This window comes from Neolamprologus multifasciatus, chromosome 2, assembly GCF_963576455.1.
Source record: "Neolamprologus multifasciatus chromosome 2, fNeoMul1.2, whole genome shotgun sequence".
Taxonomy (NCBI): Eukaryota; Metazoa; Chordata; class Actinopteri; order Cichliformes; family Cichlidae; genus Neolamprologus; species Neolamprologus multifasciatus.
This window is the reverse complement of record NC_140440.1, coordinates 35,215,539-35,239,322: the sequence shown is the minus strand read 5'-3', so window position 1 is coordinate 35,239,322 and position 23,784 is coordinate 35,215,539. Positions and strand designations below refer to the sequence as shown.

Below are 23,784 nucleotides of genomic sequence, written 5' to 3'. Positions count from 1 at the left end.
CATTCCATCTTTTGCACATGTTCATTTTTAATTTTCATTCCACGTGATGACGTTTCAAACATTTCAAAGCCTGGTATACTTGGCTTTTATTTGTGCAATACATACGCGCGTACAAAGCTTGTTTAGACATGCAAAGATGTTTACACATTCAACAAATATTTCACAAAATTCACTACATACATACAAACTCAATCCGGTGCTCTTTAATAAAATGTACACAGTTGAAATGCTACTCTATAGGAATGTACTTCTACTTATGGGATGGAAAGGATATAATCAGTGAGCAACAGTGATATTCACAGTACACATATTCACATTTCAGAGGACTTCGCTGTCCTGCTACTTTCACTGATTGTGTTATCTTTCCATCTGAAGATACGACTCTGTGGGCTTCTGAGTGAACTGTCGATGTTTTGTGCTGATACATTATTCGGAGTCCTACTGGAGCTCATATAGCAGATCCTGCGCAGTCAGCGCCAGCTCCTGAAAGTTTGGTCTCTCCTCTGCTTTCTGAAAGGAACAGCAAAGGAAAACTCTAGGATTAGGGCCAATATTAAATGTCAACTCAACCGAGAGTTGCACTAAAATATGAAAATTCACTTACATCGAGCCAGCAGCTTGACATAATGCTGTAAACTCTTTCGTTGGCCAACTGGGGGCGAAAGAGGCGCAGGCCCCGGGACACCTGCTCCACTATTTCCGTGTTGTTGAGGCGCTCATAAGGAAGCCGTCCCAGAGTGTACACCTCCCACATTAAAACCCCTAATGGATTATAGAAATGGTTAGAATTTAAAATCATTATGCTTTTATGCGATTTGAGCAAACAAAACAAAATAAAATATAAAGGTAAATATAAATCAACAGAACAATAAAACATTACATGCATAAAGATATATATTTTAAAATGAAGGTATTAATGCATTAATTGTAATATAAATTCCCGATGTATGTATTTAGTTTTCCATTTAACTATTTAATTAAAATTTTAAAGAATCATTTTGTTAGCACATTTATTTTCCCTGTATTCACCAAAACTGTTTTTATACAGTAGAGTAATTATTAATTAACCTATTAAGTCATTTGCACCTTTATTATTTTTAATACTGAAGTTTCTGTGTCCACTCACTTTGAAGTACATCAATAAAACAGTAAAAATATATACAGTATGTATTACTTACCATATGCCCAGATGTCAGACTTACTGCTGAATTTGCAGTAAAGAAGGACTTCGGGCGGCGACCAGCGGATGGGGAACTTTGAGCCAACCGAGCTTGTGTATTCATCATCTAAAACATACCTGGAAGGTTTGGAGGAAGAGGATTTTAATATTATGCTGATGATGTACCAGTGTGTCTTGTTCTTTTTGCAACTTATGTAAAGTGTTTACCTTGATAGCCCAAAGTCAGTCACTTTGACAGTGCCATTTCCATCGACTAAACAGTTCCTGGCAGCCTGGAGATAAAACAAACATTACTTTAGGTTCAGGAATAATCATTAAACCTTCAGCATTATCTTTGGGTAGCAAACAGGATTTTTCTTTTTTAAGCTTTGACACAGTGGATCATTGTCTCTCACCAGGTCTCTGTGGATGTACTGGTGTGACTCGAGGTAGGCCATGCCCTCAGCGACATCTTTACACATCTCTAGCAGCTGGATGCTTGTTGGGTGCTGCTTCAGGCCCTCCTTGAGGTATGTGAGGAGGCAGCCGTTTGCAAGGTACTCGGTCACTATATAAATAGGCCTTTGTTTGGTGCACACGCCATAGAGCTGGACCAGGTTCTCATGGCGAAGCTTCCTTGTTTGAGCAAAAAGAAGAAGGAACTTAAGCACTGTGAGCTGGGTTTCCTCAAAGACATTATAGGAACTACCATTCCCAATATGACAGATCAGTTTTATGAGTCTTGTGCACAAACAGACTCATCTTAAAGTGAGTTAGATATTCAGCTATTATCATTTAGTTGTGCTTACATCATGATTTTTGCTTCTTCTATGAAATCATCTTCTGACATGGAGCCCTCTTTAATCATTTTAATGGCCACATCATGCTGTCCCTGCCACTTCCCATACTTCACCACTCCAAATTGTCCAGATCCCAACTCCTTGATGAAGGTGAGGTAGTGTGGGTCAATCTCCCACACACCTGCGTCAAACAAGAGAAAGTAATTGTGCTCTTTTAGGATCTAACAACCTCATTAAAACAACTGCTTGACACGTTGTATTTATCTTTTTAGCGCTGCTGCTGAGAGATAAATGAGATGCCACTATTACCAGAAACACTAGAAACATTTTTTCTTTTATCAAATTAAAAAACAGGTAATCAGGTGCACAGACAGAAAACCATTTTTAATCTTCTGATCTAATACTAGACACAAAAGTGTAACAACTTTGCCAAATATACTAATAGCACAAAACACTGTTAAAACAATAATCAGTATCTTACATGTTAGCTTTTATACACTCTCTGAAAGCTGTTATAATAAAAAAGAATACATTCATAATCCAAGAAAGCAGGTGCAATTAATCTGCAGTTCAAGTGCTGTCATAATCTCACCATAACCAAGGCCTGCTGTGGATGGGGGCCGTGCCCGGTTAGATACGATGTGTTTCAGTCTGCTAACCATGCCTATGGGGGAGATAACAAAGCCACATTACCTATGAAGATAGTCATTTTTGATAAGATGACTGGAATATGAATTGTAAGAATGAACTAATTCATTGAGCTTTGACATGTGAGTGAAATGGCTACAGAAGACGTTAAAAAGAAAATAAAAAGTGTTTTCGCATTAAAAAGCAACTGTAAATTTAAGTTAAATAAAGTGAAGATTAATAATAAAAAAATAATAATTAAACCCACAAAATTTCCAATGGCCCCCCTACCCCCCACTCAAACTTGCTTATGACTCATTTCCTTTTTCCTGTTACTGTAACCAAATTTGAAAATGAGTTTATTGTGTAACAAACACCACAGTATTAAAGCTGAGACTATGTATCCATATGGCCCGGGCAGTTCTATTGACCTGCTGCGTTGTGCTGGTGATAGTTGATGAGCTCTGCGATGGTGTTAAAATTATGCTTTTCTGCCAAGTAATACTGGCTCTGCTGGGTGGTGCAGATGTTATAATGTCGGCAGCTTCCCACAGCTTCCCTGTAGAGAGAAGAGTAACACGGGTGGATTTAGTTCGCACGTTTTCACTGGAACCACGAACAGGAATGATTTATCATAAATGCATAATTAGGTAAAATCTCCTCAGTGTTCTGAACAGGGTCGCTCAGTCTTGGAATTAAAAAAAAAGTACCGCAGACACATTAGTCCAAGTTTTGCATAAGTCATTTACATCTCTCTCCCTCTGCGGGCCACTGTTTCCTCTTTCATTACAAACAGTTCTTCTTTTCATGCGTTCACACATGACCGGCGCTAGTGGATACACTATATAAATGGTAGCAGTGTTTAACACCGCTAAGCTTACTCACCCGCCAGCCCTTGTGAGCAGAGACACTGTGTATTTCCCAGCCTTGCTGGAGTCCCGCACCAAGAAGCCTCCATCTTTGTTCTGAGTACAACAACATATTTCATAAGTTTTGACTTAAATACAGACTTAAAAACATATTTTTGGTAATGACAGTCATGGGTTTACCTCAGCCTTTAACAGTTTTTCTGCTTGACTACGGTTCATATTCTTGCAATACCAGCTGTCAATAAAAAAATAAACAATTTTTAATTCTTCCTGAATGTTGTTGTATTAGTTCAACAATAAGAAATGAATTAGAGAGCAGATAAGGACCCAAGAATGAATTAGGTTAAAAATAATAAAATGTATAACCATATGTGACATTAATACACCTGTTTAGGGGCAAAGCAATAACGCTGATACTCACTCGAATCTTTCTAGCCCATCTTCAGCTTCTACAACATAATTGCTCGGTATATAACCCTCTTTTCTGGAAAAGAAAAGAACATCAACAGATGGCACATGCAAAACGTGAACTTTTGCTGGACCTTTTTCTTAACAGATTCTAACTTTTACAAATCATTCAAGTGAATCATATATTATAAAATTCATTTTATAATATATATAATATATATATATATATATATATCATAAATTCATTTCTACTCGTTATGCAAAATCTATGAACTAACGAGCCGTGTAGCCCCGGAAGCCACTTTTTGAACGTTCTCTTATATAAATGATCTTTAATCTTCAAAATCATCACTGATTATCTGTCTTTATCATTGTAACGCTTGCAGTTGGTTTACTTTAGCCTCCACTGTAAGTTTCCAGAGTAAACTGCTTGATTTTTGATTTGTCTGACGGGCTACGTGCGGTCACGCTCTTCTTACGAGACATTTTTGGGTCACCTCTAGTCAGCTTACCCATATTTGTCTCGAGCTCTCCACCAGTTTGCATCGGACTTCTCCAGGATGGTGTACTCCTCATCCTTCCTTAGCTCCAGGTCTTGTGGTGTCATGGGTGTGTAATTGTACTCAGCTACAACAGTCATGCCTGCAGAGGACGCCGGTGGGTCAGGAGGCTGTGGAGGTAAAGGACGAGTAGGCTTTTTCTGGGGAAAAAGAAAAAAGATTGATTTTTTTGATATAGAAGAAAACAGTGTGTACTTGGTGAATGTTCATCTCAAAGTCCTGGGTCTATACCTCTGCTGGGGTTGGAGGAAGCGGCTTCCTTGTTGACCTTCGAGATAGCTGTGATGTCACTCCTATAAAGGCATTATTTGATATATTAATTTAAAAGTTTAGGACCTGATCATTTTAGACTTTAAACTAAGGGGAGTCTAATTCTCACCATTCTTACTATCGAGCACTTTGCAACCCATGGCCTGTTTGACTTCCTGGTGGCAGCACAACCACACCCCATCAACCCAGAAGCACGGATGGTACTTCTGCATCAGATCGCTGTTGAAGCGCACCACTGTACACGTATACGGCCGCAGAGTTTTTCAGATACACAAGATACGGTCGTGTTCATGAAAGATGATACGAGATACCGAGGATATACATGCACACTTACATTCTCTGAGCTTCTTTATCCACTCTGCCCGGGTGTCTTCGGTCTTAGAAAATATATACAGTGGCCCTTCATCATAAATGACCTGTGGAAAAATCCACAGCGGAGCAAGACGGCAGTTTTCAGTATTTTTTTATTTATTTTCTTCAAGTTTGGTATTGCAGAATAGATGCTGCAAGTGTGGCAAAAGTCTCTTCAAATGTGTTAACGGAAATTCAACACATGAACCCACAAAGTGTTACTTTGCTTTTTCTTTAATTAAGACGTGTTCAGCTTGAACTTTTACTATTTATGGCAACATTGGCACTAAAAGCCCCCAGCTCATCTGAGTGAGAGGAAGTTTCACTTCTTAACAATTAACTTTCACAGTGTTAACTGTTGGAGCACTGCACAGTCCTTGGAGAGCCTCAGTCATGCTGCTGTGTGCTGCTCTACGTGTGTTTTTAATAGAAAGTGTTTGTTGTTGTTCTTTTTCTGCAGCTCTATTCTTATATAATCTTCCTGTTACGTGTTCTGGCCCGAAGCTAAACAGCAGTGACAGCAAGCAAAGTGTATATTTCATATAAAGTTTAATCAGGTACAAAGCATTTTCATTTGACTCTTGTTTATAACTTCAGTGATGAAAATTGGATTGAAAAATATCTACCTGGAATGGATACATGCGATCTTGTGGGGCATTGGGCTCTGGCTGGACTACCTCTACACACTTGATCTTCTCTAGGTCAACTGACCCTTTCAGACCTTTTCGCTTCTGCTTAACAGAAGAGGAAACAGTCAGGTAAGTCCAAGATAAAGAGCCAAGTGTTTATTTGGTGGCCCAAGGTTGCCAGTCAACATTAACATGAAACGAGCCTTTCTTCAGTTCTATATACATACCGTTTTGTCTATGTCATAGTCATAGTAGGATATTTTTTCTGCTGTGAGAACAAACATTCTCTCTTTGTAGTTTAAAGGTGAGGTCTTCTTCTTCTGTTGAGATCTTTTAATGAAGACTCCTTCCAGTATGGAGTCTGACATGATTCAATCAGGATTCGGCTGCACTGGAACAAGTGACAAATGGATACGTTTAAAAAGAGCAATCATGGCGTAACACAATGCTTCTCCACTAAACAGCATGTTCACACCCCGACTACAACAGCATCTGTGATTCTGCTGAGAGCTGTGACTGGCTCACCCACTGTGACTGTGCTCAGCATTATAATAAAGCCGCAAGTTTTGCTGAACTTTACACTTATGCAGTGTTTTAATTTCCTTTGTAAAGCACTTTAAAGAATGTAATACCTACACACTGTTCATAGAGTTGGAGCAGTCCCACTACAACAGGTGAAAGTGGAGATCTGGAAAGAGATGAACAGGCCTGCAGTGTTAGCGCATATCACTGTGTGATTAGGTGTAGTTTGCATAAGCCCTGCTTTTCCTGACACAACATCCTCGGTTTCCAACATTTGCCTCTGTGGCACATCTGTTTCTCTCAGCTGTTACATCCTGGTCATCTGGATACAGTCTTTAACTCCTCTTTGCCTTTGGGATGGAAATCAAGTGGCTGATGTGTTGATCCAAAAACCTGGCTAAATACAGTAGTATAGTTCTTTCATTTTATATAACTATACAGTCTAGACATGATTCATTTTTTGTTTTACTTCTAAATAAAATTTGCTTGCAAACATATCATGTAATCTATCACTCCTACTATCAGAAGGCTTCCTTCCCCTCGGGCACATTTATACATTTTACCACGCACATAAGATAAGTAGGCAAATGAAAAAGGCTCTCTTTGCTTTATGGCAGTGTCGTGTGTCTTGTTTGCAGCACCTCCTAACCACCAGCGCTGAAATGAAACTTGCACCTCCAAAACAAGACACATTGATAGAATCTGAGTGAAGGGGAGCATACAATAATTCATTGTTGTGGAAATTAGTAACACAGCGACATTAACAGCCTGATATTTTAGGGGAAATATAGCTTAATTCAGTATAAATAGTACTGCAGTGACGGTACACGCAGAAAATCACGACAACTGATGAAAACAAAGCTGAAAGATATTGATGTTGATGATAGGTTGGGAAGCAAAGGCTTCTTTGGTTCTGACCAATGCAGAACTAAAACTAAAATCTCACCAAATGACCAGAAGAAAAGCCGAGGTATTCCCGTCACCGCATTGTTCTAAAAGTGCAACAAAAGTGCACCAATGCAGGGAAGTTATTTGTTACCGGTTACCGCTCAAATGTGAACTATCAAATTCTCAGACTCACCCTCGTTACACGGCCGAGCGCTCACTGTGTGTCAGTTTCTGTCAGATGTGTGCGCACTTCAACTCAGCCTATTTTCAGCTTAGTGAGAGAGAGCGAGAGAGAGAGAGAACTTCCTTCTATCATCTGAACTGTAACTGTAGCACTGCGAGAAGCTTCTGTTGCTCTCTGCTAACAGTCTGACATTTCTTCACACTCGGGTGACACTACCTGCTGGTGTTGTTTGTGCCTTCATGAGCAGACAGATGTGTTCCCTATTCTGTGAAACATTGTTTACTCATTCCTCATTTAACACGACCCGTCTTTTCTCACATCACTAACTCGAGTGAAGGTCAATAAACTCTCCAAAACTTTGATATGTGCCTCTAGATAAGTGAAGCATTTTGACTGAAACTGTGCAGCTACCAGTGCATCATGGCTACTCAGAGGAGATTATTTTCTTGCCTTTTCTGATGGGAGTTGACTCATGGTGGCTGACACAGACAAACTCATAGGGAAGTTGCATCAGTATTGCTTTGCAATATGAAGAGAGAAGAAACCCTGTGGCCTGCACCTCTTCTTACCTGACAGTATCTCTCTTTTAAATGTTGCTGTGCATGAGTTGGACATTTGAAAAGCATGTAATGTATCAGTGTTGGCAGGTTCCATATGTAATTTTACGCTTCTGTGTGTGAGCTGGACTATATAATCTAAAACAGGCCAACTGTGTCACTACAGCCTCTGTGTGAAAGGCAATTAAGTAGCAAATAAATCATTATAAATGATCATTATTGCATTTTTTTTATTCCAAAGTGTACAAATTCTGACTGCATGATGTCTGATGTGAATGACACAGCAGACACAACCTTATCATGAAAGACTAATGTTAACAGGAACCTGTAAAGATGCTGTGTTTCCTGGTAGATAAGTGCTATGTGCAATAAAATGCGTACTTGTGTATGTGTGTTTGCGTGTGTCTGTGTGTGTCTGTGTGTGAGCATACGTAACAAAGAAACAGACAGAGAGAAAAAAAAGTGAGTAATGTCACAAGACTGATTCTAACTGCTCAGGCATATTAAAATACCACATAAGTTTAACATTGTGGTGACTTGTGAGAACTATTTGTCAGGATACGAGACTTTCCCATGATGCACACGTAAGTATTAAAAATGATAATACAATCTATGACAGGTCAATGCAAGATGCCTGTCATGGAGAGTCAGTAACTGTGTGAAAGTACAACCTGATTAGCGATTTGCTTTACATTTAACCACTTTCTGCTACAAAGAAAGCACTTTGATGAACAGCGTCAGTGTATGCACATAAAGGATTATCAGCACTCTGTCAGCACACAACAGTACGTTTATGTCCAGAAAACATTCAAACTTTATACATCGTTAGACTTTAAGCTGAAAATGTCACTTGTGGATTCATAATTTCATTGGTTATTTCACAGGATTTGCATACAAACGAAATTACAGTGGGTTTCAGTTGAGTCTTTGCACTAATCTATGCTACTTTTGGCCTCGGTCTTTCAGATGAAGTGTACTCAAAGGTTGCTTCTCTCATTTATAGTTCTGTGAACAAAGTGCGACTAAAAATACTTCCTTTAGAAACAAGTGCTGCTTACCCAGATGTCGAAAAATGACACACATCAGACAACTGCAGATGCTGAGGCTTGAAGAGTGGCATGGACCTTTGCCTCAGTAGCTGGCTTTCCATAAAATGTGCGTTGGTCTGTGATGCAAGAAGCTTAAAACACACCCACAGAGAGGAATCGACAGGGCTTACTTCCCCTTTTTCTTGCTGCTAATTTTCATATCAGCCTTCTGGACAGTTTTGGTGATAAGTGGAAGCGGGCTAAACATTAATGCAAGGCCATATTTGGTTGTTACATATAGTTACACTGTAACCTGAGTGGATTTGTTTCTCATCTGCTTATTACGTTGTTAAAAGATATTTCAAAATGATAACGTCTGCAGGCATTAAAGCTTTTTCACTGTGAGTAAAATGTATAGCTTGTGTTTTAGTATATTACTGAGCCACTGAGTTTTGTCAGGTTTATGCTGTGCATCCATGGCTGTCACTCTCCTTAAAATTGGGGGTGTTTGCAGTCTTTTTATGGTTTTGGCTTCTTTGCATCTCCGGCCGCTAGGGGGCAGACCTCTCTACGGCTGAGGTCTATTGAAGGGGCGACTTTAAGAACTGCTTCCGGCCTCCTTCTTCCTCTTTCCCTCTGCATCGGGTTGCAGCCATGGTATGCTACCATTACACCTAAAACAAATCTAACTCAATCCTGCCGATTAAAGTACAATTTCTGTTTTTAATACACCCGGTCATGTTGATAATGTTACGATGTGCGTAGCGATGGCGGTATCGGCCATCTTTGGTATATTTAACGCTGTTATATTGTTGGATGCTATCTTAGTGGCGAAACGCCACTGTTGGTTTTTCTACTCCAACCGGCCTTTCTGTCAGAAGCGAAAAACTAAACAAGCGAAACATCACAATCAATTAACAGCTATGTCAAAACGTGTTTTGCTTTGTAAAAAGTATTGGAGCATCACTTGTTTACGCTGTTTTCTTTAAAATAGCGATGCTAACGTGTTAGCTTGCCCCAACACTGCCGGCCACAGTTTAAATGATAAACTCGGTGCTTTTGTGTATTAAGGTCAATTTCGACCATGATTGAACAAAACTCTTTGTTAGCTGTGCACTTGATTTTTCATAAGTGTTGTGAGTTTTATGGCTTGGGCCTGTTGGACGAGTTAGTCCGCGTTGTGGTATTTTGTGTATACTGCACGTCTGCTCAAATGTTATTCTCTGTGTTGTGCAGGTGAACGTCCCGAAAACCCGCAGGACCTTCTGCAAGAAGTGCAAGAAGCACCAGCCCCACAAAGTTACCCAGTACAAGAAGGGGAAGGATTCTCTTTATGTACAGGGTAAATATGTTTGTCCTGTATTTAAGGGATGCACTGGTGTCTAAGGTCAAAGTGTCTGTATATAAAACATTGACCTGTGATCTGTCAAAAACATGTTTTGTAAGTGATATCAAGTCACTATGAGCCAGGAAGAACGTTCCTGTCGCAAAATACAAGCAGTTAAAAGTTTATTTTTCAGTAGATTTGATCAAGATTTTAGAACAAATTGTACCAAATTTAACAGCATCTCCATAAATATATTTTAAGTAGCCAAAAAGGACTGGATTGATGATGTGTATGGATTCTTGTAAAACAGGTCATTTCTTTATTTTATATATAACTCAGTAAATTCTGCTTACTACATCTACTAATACAAACAGATATACACAAAGTCACACGAGCATCAGTAGTAAATATTTAGCACGACACTGGCCTCATCTATGGCATTATCTGATTATTTGTCGTCACATATTTTGATAAATCAATAGATTAGTGTCTTAGCACTTAATATATCTGCAATCTTTTTCCTATCACAGAAGGGAAATTGTAAGAAGTCTGCAAATATGGGCCAATATTTTGTTTTGAACCCATAATGCATCAATGCATCCTTGCTTTATTTTATTAATTGTTCAAGTATGTGTTGACTAAACTAAATGTTTTTCAGGTAAGAGGAGATACGACAGAAAGCAGAGTGGGTATGGTGGTCAGTCTAAGCCGATTTTCCGCAAAAAGGTAACCATGGCTTTCTCATTCAGTGCTGTAATAAAAGTCCTTTTCCAGATTTATATTTTTCTGCTAATTTTGTCACACTTTAAAGTTTGAGATCATCATCATACTAATTTTTTATATTATAAAAAAATAACCCAAGTAAATAGAAAGCAGAGTTTTTACTTTGCTCTGTGTGAAATCATGATTTAAGTGTAATTAGCCACATTTTTTGGGTAGTTGAGTAAAATTTCAATAGCCTCTCACAGGCCTGAATACTGCCTTATCTGTTGATATAAAGAAGTCACTTACTTCAATGTGTTGTGCAGGTTTTAAGTTTTTAAAAAATATCAAAAAGCGGCACATCACGCCACAATCTAAAGGAAACTATGACAAACAAGACATTGATGTTATTAGTATGAAAAGGGTTGCAATGCAGTTCTCTGGCTTTGGAAACATGGAGAGAGCTTGGGGAAAACTTGGGGACAGTAACGAACCTTCTCAGGAGTGGCTACAGCACATCTATGGCTCATCTCAGACGTCACAAAAGATCTAAAGAACTGCAGGCCTCACTTGCCTCAGTTAAGATCAGAGTTCATGATTCAACAGTGTGAAGAGTTGGCAAAAATGGCGTCCATGGGAGAGTTTCAAGGTGCAAACCATTACTGACCAAATGGTTTCACATTTGACCCCCTCCCCCTCCAAGACAGAAATATTCTGTGGACTGCCGAGAAAAGAGTTGAAATTTTTTGGAAAATGTAAGTAATGTTACATCTGGCACAAAACTAGAAGCATTTGATAAAAATATACCAATCGAACATGGTGGCAGACGTGTGATGGTCAGAGGCTGTTTTGCCGCTCTGATCGATGCATCTATGAATTCTGCTCTCTGCCAGAAAATCCTAAAGGAGAATGTCCAGCCATCTGTTTGTGCCTTTATGTGCAAGTGCCCTCGGGTTATGCTGCAGGACTGCTCCAAAACGCAACAGCAAGCCCTACTCAGATTATCTTTATTGTGTGTTAAAATGCTAAGGTGTGACAAATTCACAGGAAAAAATGATCATGAGAAGGGTAAATACTATCTCACAGCATTGTCCTGTCGGATTGATCGTGTTGAGATATATGTGAGGGGAAATGACACTCACTGAAATACTGTCAAACAGGCTAAGACTACAAAGAAGATTGTGTTGAGGCTCGAGTGTGTGGAGCCCAACTGCAGATCCAAGAGAATGCTGGCCATCAAGAGATGTAAGCACTTCGAGTTGGGTGGTGACAAGAAGAGAAAGGTAAGACTCACATATGTCCCTGCTATTGTAAAGATTAAAGTTAACTATTCTTTACAACATATTCTTTATATTAACTTTACTTCAGTAGTATTTTTCTTAGTGGGTTTAATCTTGGCTAAAGCTACAGTTTGGTGTCAGAATCATCCCACAGAAATCTGTTATCAAAATATTCTGACTTCTTATATTTGTAGGTAATTATTTTGTTACACATTTAATAACCTCATGTTCATAACCCACTATTAGTTTTTCATGTGACATATTGACATCTGTTATGTTAATCGTGATAAATTACAGAACGAACACGGTGACAGCATGGTAAAAATGTTACCATTGTTACCACTGTAGCTTTGCACGCTAAAGATGGATATTGCAAGATATTCAAAGAAGGTGCACGAGAATGCAAACGTTGGATGCAGTTTGATCAGATATGTAATTATCTTGAGCCTATTCGCTCTCTAGTCGTCCCATTTCCTGTCAGAATTATTTGTTCTGGCAGTTGTTTAATTCTTCATATGTACACATAAAAATATGGATTTTAGAGTATTTCTTCCTGGGCAACACTCTTCAAGAGGTGGAAAAACAGTTTTTTCCAGTAGTGTGAAAGCGTCTGACACGAGCTCTGTGTGTCAGACGAGGGAAAGGGCCGACCCCGACCATGTCCGACTCGATTCTGCCCCTTTTCTGATGTAATTAGTAAGAAACCACTTTTGAAATTGAGTTGTGAAAGAGGCATGTGTCTGCATGTATGAACGCATTTCACACGCTGTAGCACCAGAATTGCATTAGGAAATGTTTGTTTGCTACACTTGATAAAGATGCAGCCCATCCTGGATTTTAACTGGAGCGTATTTCGCTCACAGATTGTTTTTCTTTTTGTTGTTGTTTTTGTGGTAAATTGTATTTGTTTTGATGAGATGGTGACTCAGGGTTGGGTGTTGATTTATTGTGGTGGTAAAAATATGATGCATGAGTTGATCTCAATATATATATACTGTCAATACAGTTATTAGTTTTTATTTTTACAAGGTTTGCTGTTGAGCTTGTCGTCTTTATTTTTTCTTAAACATCAATTGTTTTTTCTTCCTTCAATAGAAGCTCTAATACACGATTGGCTACCTTTTATTTCAATTTCAAATCACAACAGCTGTTGCCTCAAGGTGATTGGCTCCTGTGTCCCCCCATGACTCAGTATTCATCTGTTGGGTTACCTCATTAATCAGACTTTACTCTATTTAAAAGCTTCTGTCTTCCTCATCAACACCACAAAGGTTAAGTCATATCCACTCTGTATGCGTATACTTTACAACAGGCTGATGAATGTGAAGATACTGGGTTTTATTTAGTCGTATTCAACTACAGTACAAAAGTCATAATTTAATTATAAATTCATGTAAAGTAACGCAAATATAAGCTGCACATTCTCACATGTTTTCCTTCTGTTGTCTTACAGGGCCAGGTCATCCAGTTCTAAACTGTGGTCCAGTCATATGGATGAAGTTGTCACTATTTTCAATAAATGGATCCAAACATACTCTTGAGTTGAATCCTTTTTTCTTTTTTTCCTTATACAAAAATTCCAGCTTTGTCTCTTATGGTAATTTAACCTTTCAGTAGTCTAGACAGTTAACAGCAAGAGTTTAATTTATTGGATATAAATGGGACCGAGGAAGTGCGATCCATTTCCAGGCAGCTTTAAGCTACCATTTTAATTCACTAAGATTTACACAAGATAAACACCTAAAACTTATTCAGTTTCATTTTTTTCCCAGACAATTGAGATATTGTACACGTCTCGGGTGCGTTTAACCACCTGAGGACTATAAAATGGTGTGTTTACGTCTGACAAATGTGCCCTGCCAGTTCAGCTTGTGAAGCCTCGTGAAATCGCTGCTGATGGGAGTGACAGTCAACAGAGCTGTGCCTGAAGGGTTGACAGATACAATTATTTTGCTCTGCTGAGTCTGAACTCCCATCTCTTTGTACTGAGGCAGGATCTGTGTGACGTTGCACTGCGGGCCACAGATCTTCCAACCGGGGGCAGCCCCAATGTCGAACCCTCGAGGACCGCCCGTCTCCAGTTTGTTCAGCACAGCAACAGCCAGGCGCTTCTTCGACAGCGGCCTCTCCCACACTTCAAAATCGTTCCCCTGTAGAAAAAGGGGAAGTCTTACTGGTTTATGCCTCCATCTGCCGTTACCCACACTGATCATTTGTAATTAATGCTATAAAGAGCCTGTCAGGCTGATCACAAACCAACTACAGGCACCATAAATACTGAGCTGCCATTGCAGAAGGAGCTCACACTGAGTCGCACACCCACCTTGGCAGTGCGATATCCCTGCTTGCCCATTGAATCTTGGCTGATGTCTATGATGCGTTTGTTCTGCAGGAGCTCCTTGGAGCGAGGACAAATGTCTCTGAGATCATTGGACATGAGCAGAGGAGAGGCCATGATGGCCCATAACGCCATCTGAGACTCCTGCTGGTCGTGACTCAGGCCAAAGTTCCCAATTACAAGCTAGAGAAATAAAGTAATTCAGTATGTAAATTCATAAGCAAATCAGGCTCAGGGATGACGCTACAGTGTGTCCACAACCTACTAAAAAATGTCTAAATACAATAGTAAGTATGAGGAGATTTAGATTCATCAACATCTTTGTGAATTTTGATCAGCATTAGATAAAAAGAAGCAAAATAAGCAGGTTCATGATAGTAAAACCACTTATGTCCAAGGCCTTCGGTAGAACAAAGTACCATATCGGGGTCATTCCAGCCTCCGGGTCCAGCTGCAGGGACGATGATGTCCTGATGAGCGGCAGTCCAGTCCAAGATGGATTTGACGGAGCTCCACGAGTCGAACACGTCATCAAAGTTGCGCCAGTGATTACAAGTGTCACGGATAGCTGTGTAGTTGGGCTGGAAGCACAGAAATGCTCTTTATTTTGAGTATACTCCATTATTTTTGCAGCATCTTCTAAAAAACAAAAAAACAAGTTCTCACCTGTTTTAAAGGCCACTCGTACAACGGCCACTCACAAGAGTACAGGATAGGCCGTCCAGTGTTGTTCAGTGCTTTTGACATGTTTGTGTAGCCTTAAACAGAGCAAATATTTAGTAGTTAACCCTTTAAACACCTTCACTGGTAAAAAAAATGATGTTGAGGAAAGAAATTTGACCTCCTGTATAGATGGAGAGTACATGTCCACATTGTTTCCGTGTATATTTTTATATATACTTTATATTTTATATATATTTTTGTAAGCAGCCGGATAGCGTAGTGATAAGACTACACGCTTTTAGAGTTGGAGTCACAAGTTTGACTCCCGCCTGGAGCGTTTGTATCCAGCTACACACCTCATGCTAACCAAGCCTACAGCAGAAAGGGACATTTAGGACTGAAACAAAAACATAGATGAAAAGAGTTTACATGAAACAACTAGTAGTGTTTGGAAGAAGACTGCTTTCACAGGTACAATTCAGTTTTATTTATATAGCGCCAAATCACAACAAAAGTCGCCTCAAGGCGCTTCATACATACAGAGAAAAACCCAACAATCATATGACCCCCTATGAGCAGCACTTTGGCGACAGTGGGAAGGAAAAACTCCCTTTTAACAGGAAGAAACCTCCAGCAGAACCAGGCTCAGGGAGGGGCGGGGCCATCTGCTGTGATTGGTTGGGGTGAGAGAAGGAAGACAGGCTAAAGACATGCTGTGGAAGAGAGACAGAGGTTATTAACAGAGGCTACGGCAAGGGGGAGCCAGGATGCCAGGTCAGCGGGGGAGATATCCTCACCCGAGATTGGGCACCAAGTGGGAAGGATTGTTGAGTGCAAGAGGAAGATTGTAGCCAATCCAGCCCCATATCAACAGGCATGGAACGTCATAACCAAGTGGCCAGCAAAGTCTACAGAAACATCTGTGCCAAATATGGCCTGGACAGAGATGCCCCCAAGAATGGTGGAGAGTTTGTTTGTTTGTTCTGTATGTGTATTTATACGGTGTTGACACAGAAATAAAAACTCACCCTCTCCCAGCAAAGCCCGATTCATGAAGCAACCATCAAATTTGAGCAGATCAACATCCCAGTCAGCAAAAGTCTGAGCATCTTTCTCGTAGTAACCAAGGCTCCCAGGATATCCAGCACAGGTTTTGTCGCCCACATCTGCGTAGATACCCAGCTTCAGGCCCTTAGAGTGGATCTTAAAGCATAAAAAAATATTAAAGATTTGTTGATTCATCTCAGTGAATGACAAACACCAGTGACATCCATGTTCTTTCACTTGTCCAATTCAAGGTCACATGGGTGCTGGAGCCCATCCGAGCAACCATGCCACTGTGTCTGTGCACGCTGGAAAAAGCTTGTACCATATCCCTTTAAGGGTTAAATAGTAAATGGACTGACATTAAACCAGTCACACACACTTTCATACACTCCCACTCCAATGAAGGCATCAGGGGCAACTTGGGGTTCAGCATTTTGCCCTAAGGATACTTAGACATACAGACTGGAGTAGGCAGGGATCGAACCGCTCTTTCCTATTGGTAGATGACCTGCTCTATCTGAGCCACAGCTGCACAGGCAAATTGCTAAAAAAGTTGAAACCCCTCAAAAAGCAAACAGATCATCCCAAGGGGCTACTTTACTGAAACAAACAAACCACTGATTCTGCTTGAAGCATCAACTTTCTGAGTATTTCTTCCAGTAGGTGGCAATGTTGCACAGCTCTAAACTTGATTCTTTTAATACAGAACTCAAGGTTGCCTTAGTGGGCCTAAATATGTTCCTTTCCTGCTAAACAATATATTTTTAGCAGTCTTTATACGTGAAGCCTTATACATGGAAATCCTCCTGGCATCATGGCTTCCAGCTCCTTTCTATTGTGAGTCTCCTGCGAAGAGTCAACGGCAGCACTTTCCTACGCAACACAATATGTGCTTGCACATCTTCCCTGGCTCCAGGTGCTATACTGGAAGCTAATTTGACAACAGATTCCACATCTGCTCGTTTCCTATTCATTATGTAAATACCTGCAGGTCAGCTTGAATGGGTATATGATGAATATGTAATCACTTATTTCTCGAGATATTCAACCAGGGCTTCAAGAACTTTTTAACATTTGAAATTTTAGACACGTTGTACTGACACGATAATACTGCATACCATAAAATCACAGTGGCGTGTTGAACATAAAATGGGTTTATCATTCTTTGACTGTGTATATTATTCAAACTGCTGCCCCAAAGCTGGAAGCTACAATAAACGCAGTCACATGGTCTCATTTTGCTTCTCCCAGCTAGTAAAGTATTTCTCACTTTCACCGAGTCTCTCTGAAGCTCTTTCTGTTTGATGTCCATAGAGGAATTATGGCATTAATACTATATTCACATCCAGACTTTTCATTCCTCTTTCATGACTAATACTCACATAGTCGGCCAGTTTCTTGATGCCTCCTGGGAATCGTTTGGGGTCTGCCTGCAGGCGGCCCTGGGCATCACGCTGGTGGGAGGGCCAACAGTCATCGATGCAGACGTACTCGTAACCGGCCTCTTTCCAGCCCTCCTTCACCATCACATCTGCCATCTGCATGTACAGACGCTCACTGCCAAGGCAACAGGAGGAGACAGGCGGGGCTGATAGTAGCCGTTAGAAGCCAGTGTACGATGTAATGTGTAATGGATATATGGCACACACCAATATTTAGAGATGAAGGAGATATTATAACAGTGAACAAAGGTTTGCTCAGAGGTGAGTAACATTACGTTTTGTGAGGAAAAGTATGCCAGGCACAAAAATGGAGGCATTAGTGCGGTTGAAAGCAAAACCACGTTTATGTTACCTTTAATTCAAGAAAATATACATTTTAGATATGTTAACCTGTAATTATGACTTAACCTGAATGAACTCTGCAGTAGTGTTGTGCAAAACTGCAAATTTTGGTATCAATCCCATACCAAGTAAATACAAGGCCAATATTACAGATACCAAAAACAATACTAATGTTTTTTACATATAACGGCATCTTATGTAGGGGAGAGCAGTGTGTCATTAGTACTGATCCAGTACCAATATCAGTGTAGGTATCTGGGCTTGATCTGCCCACTTCTACCCTGCACCATCAAGTACACCCGGGCCTAAAACACACCTACTGTGATCACTTCCAGCTCCTCTACAGCAGCTTTGAATGATTTTGATTACAAAATAACGCTTACTTATCCTCTATTGAGCCAGATTGCTTATACTGGGCAATTTATTATTGCTCAGTATATGTGGTCAGGCGTGGTAGGCAATCGTGGCTCAAGAGTTGGGAGTTCGTCTCGTAATCGGAAGGTTGCCGGTTCGAGCCCCGGCTCGGACAGTCTCGGTCGTTGTGTCCTTGGGCAAGACACTTCACCTGTTGCCTACTGGTGGTGGTCAGAGGGCCCGGTGGCGCCAGTGTCCGGCAGCCTCGCCTCTGTCAGTGCGCCCCAGGGTTGTTGTGGCTACAATGTAGCTGCCATCACCAATGTGTGAATGTGTGTGTGGATGACTGGATGTGTAAAAGCGCTTTGGGGTCCTTAGGGACTAGTAAAGCGCTATACAAATACAGGCCATTTATTGACATTTATTATTTGAAACTTTGGCTATTTTAAATGAGTAAAAATGAGTAGTTTTTGTTTTATATGTGCATCATTTCTCCCAACCAATCTGGACCTTACATATTTCTCCACTAGACTTTAACAATAAATGACTTTTATGTTACAGCTTTTGCAAATTTTGCTTCCACAATACACAGCACTTGCTGACACCAATATCTCACACATCAACGTCCCCCAATGCCTGAATCCAGAGAACAAAGAAAGCCGAACTTAATCAGCTGTCAACGACTATTTCAATCACGTGATCCTGCTCTTATTCTCATGACAGCCCTTCATAACGAGTTCCTCTGTGCGTGTATAAAAATACCACACTTTCAAGGCAGATTAAACATATAATAAATGGTGAAAGCGTACTTACTACCTGTCACAATTAGTTTCTTTCATCTTTAATAATACTTGATTACCTGGCTAAATGCAAACGCCACTTCCTGTAATCACTGGTGAATTCTTTTAGGTGATGTTTTTAAACGTGTTTCAGTGATATGTTCAGTTTTAACGGAGTATGTAGGCTTGTGCTTTGATTTAACGTCAGGATAACCGGATCACTTCTTACCTGATGCAGTTATTTGGGTCCGTGTCACAGTCGATGTTACACATGAACCTCTCCCAGTGCAGCCAGCCCATGGTGGGTTTCAGCGCCAGCCCATTGTCCAGCGCCTCAGCAGCGGGACTCATTAAGCTGATAATTACGAGGAGACAGGCAGCTCTGCTCATTTTTGATTTTCAGCTCGACAATAGTTGCGCAGTGACCGGCAACAAACGACTGTACTTGTTTCACTGTTCATTTCCTCGTGCCAAAGCCAGCCAGCCCGCCTCCCGTGGATGAGTGACACAAAGCTGGACCAATCGAATTAAAATGCGTCTGTTACCGTCCAATGACGTTACTGGAAACCAGGAAGCGCCGGGATTTCACGCAAAACTCAGGTGAAAAACATGAAAAGTCAGGTGACACCAGGCAGGTGATGGTCTTGTGATCCACCCGAATACAAAAACATCGCCGCAACCACGTGATTAAATTCACACCCAATCTGGTAGATGGGAAATAGTAAAGTTAATGCACAGTTATAAGACTAAATTGGGTATGAAAACACTCTGTTGTAGTAATTTTCCACCCTAACACTGTTTACACTGCTTTTAAAAATAAGCTTCCATCTGTCATTTAAAAGGCCTGTCTGAGTCCAGGACAGACTTTCAGTTTCCATCAGTCTGCTTTAACAGAGATAAATGCATATGGGTAATTTAATGTAGTCGAGCACATTGCCATTTTTAAAAATCGCAGTTAACTTCTATCATCATTACTGTCCTGCATGGAAAGAATTTTTTATTTAAAGTTTTATTACTTAGAGGTTGATAGTTTTCAGTCCACTTAAGATCGAGTGGATTTGATCCTTAAAGAAACATATTCGAGTAAATTACCTTGTAGCAATAGTGCACCTGTGCATCATGTTTTCAGCGGCACATTGCTCTTTAAAAAAGCATTTAGCAGTGGGAATAAGTAGTAAGTGAATGAGTATTAACCCCCAGAGTGAAAGTATCCACTGCTTTGACTCCACCACGTCAAAACAGTTGTGCTGCATCTAAGTAGAAGCCTCCAGAGATATAGCATGTGTTCTCCTTTGCATCTTTTTGGAGAAGGAGTTATACCGCGGCCAAAGGATTCCTCCAAGCTTTGCAAGAATACTTAAAGACCAAAAAGCATCAAGGAGTGCTCACTGCCATGGAGTTTCTTCTACAGTCAACAGAGCTCAGTCCCACTGAACCATTATAGCCATTATATACCACCTCTCTTCCACAGCATGTCTTTTATCCTGTCTTCCTTCTCTCACCCCAACCAATCACAGCAGATGGCCCCGCCCCTCCCTGAGCCTGGTTCTGCTGGAGGTTTCTTCCTGTTAAAAGGGAGTTTTTCCTTCCCACTGTCGCCAAAGTGCTGCTCATAGGGGGTCATATGATTGTTGGGTTTTTCTCTGTATCTATGAAGCGCCTTGAGGCGACTTTTGTTGTGATTTGGCGCTATATAAATAAAATTGAATTGAATTGAATTGAATTGAATTGAATTGAATTATACCACCTGAAGACTAAAAAAGCATTATATTATAGGAACACCGGGCTTTTTGGTATGAGAACATTATGTTATCCATGTCAGCTCACTATACACTTACAAAGACATTATTTTTTACCTAGATAGGATTTTCAGAATAACAGTGTGTTCTAAATTTGAAGCTGATGAAAAAGAGAAGTATATTTCAAAGTGATCTCAGACTTTTGGACCTCGTTGTCAACTCCTGAGAGAAACAACCTTAATTTCAGACTTTAATTTCTTCTGGTGTCATCCTAAATAGCTTATTTAGTTTCATGATTCAAGTAACTTAATTGTCAGTTAAAACAATCTAATCATCTAATTTGATAAAAGATTTTCACTGGATAGTGATCAAAATGAGTTGCTATGTAAACCTTGGAGGTCTAGTTCAGGTAACTTTCAGGTCTTCCTACATACACACTTTTCTTTTCTTTTTTTAAAATTTTTTTTATTTGGGAAGTAAAGGGTAAGTAGATTAATCCAAGGAACCATCACCCTGTGCCCAAACTAAAGCCATGTTTTAATAGGAGATACTCAAATTCACCTGATACTTGCATTTTCTTTCCATCAGACACTAAGAACAAAAGAAGAAAAGGACCAATTTACCACAGTTCCCTGAGGAGCCTGCCTAATCAAAAATGCCTCGCACAGCATCAGCAGTAATGCAGACTTTGTACATATTGACGTTGCTTCAAACTGTGTATTAGCTATGGATGCGAGACACTAATTTGTCTGCCGCTGACACAAAATGAATTACAGATAGCTTTCTTAATTTAGAGGTAAACGGACACCCTGGTGCAGAAGTAATTAATCCTGGATGTTTTTATTTGTGAAATCGTCTCACACACGCAGAGACGGCGATGAGTCTTGCATTAAACGTGCTACTTTGCTCTTTTGGAGAAATTTAAGGGACATCTGCAACTGGTTTGTTTGGCTGTCAGATCAGTTGTTTTGGGCACAGAGTTGCAAAGGAGAGGTGACATCATTTGAATGAGCAGGCTGCCTGTGTAAAACCCCCCTGTGATCCTCCTGCTGACACTCCGTCTTTGTTGCTCATGACTCCTTGCATTCTGATATTGAGAGGAGTCAAAACAAATGACGCATCCCTGAGTTGGCACGCACCCAGATTATGACAATAATATCACCCCCCTGCTCCCCCCTCCACCGGTGGGTGCATGTAAAAAGGGAGCATTAACGAACACAAAACATGACCTTTCGGCGAAATGTCAAGGGTGCCTATTTCAACCCTAAACATTATCAGAGGCTTCACCCTGGGACAGGCCTGATACAAACAATTTGTCACATGCTATAGTTCATATCAGAGCCAGTGAGCAAAGGCGTTGAGGCTCTAAATGTCAGATTTCAATTTGACTCCCCTCCCCGCTGATGGATGGGCCAATCCAGCTCATCTGAATACACAGTTTTCTTCTTGTAAAAATGGGATGTCGCCCGCGGTTGTGATGGAAACCATTGTTTTTTCACAGGACCGCATAAAAGAGGAGCATGCCTCTGTCTTTACAGTGGTTAATGGAGATTGTTGACATATGGGCAGCCCGTGCCTGCTGTCTGGTATATATGGCTCCCCGGAGCTTTGACACCAATCCATCATGTTTCTTTCTTCCCCACTGTCATATATTTGAAATGACTGTCATGGCTGACTTATAACTTCGTTATGAAGTGTAGGGTGATAAAATAAAAGGCAAAGCTGTGATACGGTGTGCCTCCTCACCACTGAGTTTCATTACTGTATTGATCTCTGTGGGGACAGGTAGCAGTGCAAGTAAATGCCATCAGAAAGTTGAGCTTCCTTAAATACGACGACTAACATGGCTCACACATCCTCACTGGGGAGTCATCTGTTGTTGTGTAATTAGGAGCTTAAATTGTTTATGTCAGTGTCACAGGGGAAAGAGCCTACATGTGCTGATGTGGCTACTTTAATTAGGTCCTTGTTGGACGGGTGTGTCTGAAACGGTCTCTTGTAATAACCTTTAGTGGCAAACTCATGACCTGTAAATGAGTCGATGTATTGAGTGCATTTTTCAGCTTGGATATGTTAGTTAAATTCAAATCACTTGTGCAAACGTTTTTGTTAATGAAGTAAAGATTATATTAAGTGTAAAACCCATTTAATGATCAGAGGATTTATTTTGTTTTTTTGTTGTTTGTAGAGCTGCTTTCATTTGGAGGGCTCATGGCGTGTGACAAGTAGTCTATATTACCTAGACTTAATGGAAAATAGGGATGCAATGATACCAATTTTTTCAAACCGATACTTGGATCTGAGTACTTGCCGATACAGAGTTCAAAAACCGATACTTCTACCACACACACACACACACACACAAATGCAGACAAGTTTTATTTTATTCTCTGTCGATAAAAAATAAAATCTTAATAAAAATGACCACAAAAAAATTTTAAGTGAAAAATAAGCACTTCTGTTAAATTATTGCAGAGTCTCCACATTGTAATTTAACAAAATATCACTGAACTATTGGCACTGTCTCGAGCTTTCAGAATAATAAATAAGCACTTCTGTTTATTTATTATATTTCATATCACAGCTCGAGTATGCTGAGAAGACGGTGCAATCCTCTGTTTTCCACGACTGGCATTGGCTGGTCATCCAGAGCGATAAAATGAGTCAGAGCCTCTGTTATTTAAACTGCCCGTGGATTTTCTCTTGACATTTTTCTTTGCTTTTCCAAAACCTGAGTTAAAGTTGGCTGTTCCACACTGCTGACATTTTGTTTAGCCTAGCTACAGCAGCCTCCAGTTTCTCTTTTTTATCTGGAGCTGCCAGTCTCACTCGCCTAACCCTGTGCCTGTTTAGCGCGGGATGTCCCCCTAGTGGCCAATCTAAAAAACTACAACAGAAATGACAAGCCACCCTCTGATT

General features: G+C 40.3%; 3 protein-coding genes and 1 pseudogene across 10 annotated transcripts in view; 1 reads left to right on the top strand and 3 right to left on the bottom strand.

The window, feature by feature from the left end:
- The window catches only part of LOC146524976 (uncharacterized), a 125,765-nt pseudogene that overhangs the window by 85,187 nt on the left and 16,794 nt on the right, over nucleotides 1-23,784 (bottom strand). The gene's annotated exons all lie outside the window — the stretch shown is intronic.
- btk (Bruton agammaglobulinemia tyrosine kinase) lies at nucleotides 70-9,005 on the bottom strand. Of its 7 annotated transcripts, XM_085130995.1 has the most exons (20): nucleotides 8,883-8,995; nucleotides 7,277-7,354; nucleotides 6,310-6,361; nucleotides 5,901-6,064; nucleotides 5,671-5,775; nucleotides 5,028-5,109; nucleotides 4,803-4,928; nucleotides 4,655-4,716; nucleotides 4,376-4,563; nucleotides 3,877-3,939; nucleotides 3,636-3,690; nucleotides 3,472-3,551; nucleotides 3,018-3,145; nucleotides 2,552-2,623; nucleotides 1,969-2,140; nucleotides 1,576-1,795; nucleotides 1,388-1,452; nucleotides 1,179-1,297; nucleotides 605-762; nucleotides 70-510 (listed from the first exon to the last, which is right to left on the bottom strand). In XM_085130995.1, the coding sequence occupies exons 4-20, from the start codon at nucleotides 6,039-6,041 to the stop codon at nucleotides 439-441; spliced, it is 1,908 nt and encodes a 635-aa protein (XP_084987121.1). In that variant the 5' UTR covers nucleotides 6,042-6,064; nucleotides 6,310-6,361; nucleotides 7,277-7,354; nucleotides 8,883-8,995; the 3' UTR covers nucleotides 70-438. The 7 variants fall into 7 exon arrangements, with proteins under 7 accessions (XP_084987121.1, XP_084987143.1, XP_084987103.1 ...); XM_085131017.1 differs by having other exon boundaries at nucleotides 5,901-6,059; nucleotides 7,277-9,005; XM_085130977.1 differs by having other exon boundaries at nucleotides 7,277-9,004.
- rpl36a (ribosomal protein L36A) lies at nucleotides 9,392-13,695 on the top strand. The gene is made up of 5 exons (XM_085131294.1): nucleotides 9,392-9,509; nucleotides 10,089-10,194; nucleotides 10,838-10,905; nucleotides 12,042-12,164; nucleotides 13,615-13,695. Exons 1-5 carry the CDS (start codon nucleotides 9,507-9,509, stop codon nucleotides 13,633-13,635), a joined length of 321 nt encoding a protein of 106 aa, XP_084987420.1. The 5' UTR covers nucleotides 9,392-9,506; the 3' UTR covers nucleotides 13,636-13,695.
- On the bottom strand, nucleotides 12,363-19,633 carry gla (galactosidase, alpha). Its single transcript, XM_085131167.1, has 7 exons — nucleotides 19,356-19,633; nucleotides 17,592-17,766; nucleotides 16,191-16,365; nucleotides 15,166-15,257; nucleotides 14,919-15,080; nucleotides 14,485-14,682; nucleotides 12,363-14,311 (listed from the first exon to the last, which is right to left on the bottom strand). Exons 1-7 carry the CDS (start codon nucleotides 19,514-19,516, stop codon nucleotides 13,982-13,984), a joined length of 1,293 nt encoding a protein of 430 aa, XP_084987293.1. The 5' UTR covers nucleotides 19,517-19,633; the 3' UTR covers nucleotides 12,363-13,981.

Excerpts from the sequence above, each read along its gene's own strand:
- btk (XM_085131003.1), bottom strand. The coding sequence starts at position 6,041 with ATGTCAGACTCCATACTGGAAGGAGTCTTCATTAAAAGATCTCAACAG. Across the intron at positions 5,110-5,670 it reads ATCGCATGTATCCATTCCAG|GTCATTTATGATGAAGGGCC; the intron begins GTAGATATTTTT and ends ATTTTTCCACAG. Across the intron at positions 1,298-1,387 it reads ACTGACTTTGGGCTATCAAG|GTATGTTTTAGATGATGAAT; the intron begins GTAAACACTTTA and ends CAAACCTTCCAG.
- rpl36a (XM_085131294.1), top strand. Across the intron at positions 10,906-12,041 it reads AGCCGATTTTCCGCAAAAAG|GCTAAGACTACAAAGAAGAT; the intron begins GTAACCATGGCT and ends ACTGTCAAACAG. Across the intron at positions 12,165-13,614 it reads GTGGTGACAAGAAGAGAAAG|GGCCAGGTCATCCAGTTCTA; the intron begins GTAAGACTCACA and ends GTTGTCTTACAG.
- gla (XM_085131167.1), bottom strand. The coding sequence starts at position 19,516 with ATGAGCAGAGCTGCCTGTCTCCTCGTAATTATCAGCTTAATGAGTCCC. Across the intron at positions 16,366-17,591 it reads TCAAGAAACTGGCCGACTAT|ATCCACTCTAAGGGCCTGAA; the intron begins GTGAGTATTAGT and ends TTATGCTTTAAG. Across the intron at positions 14,683-14,918 it reads GCTGGAATGACCCCGATATG|CTTGTAATTGGGAACTTTGG; the intron begins GTACTTTGTTCT and ends TTATTTCTCTAG.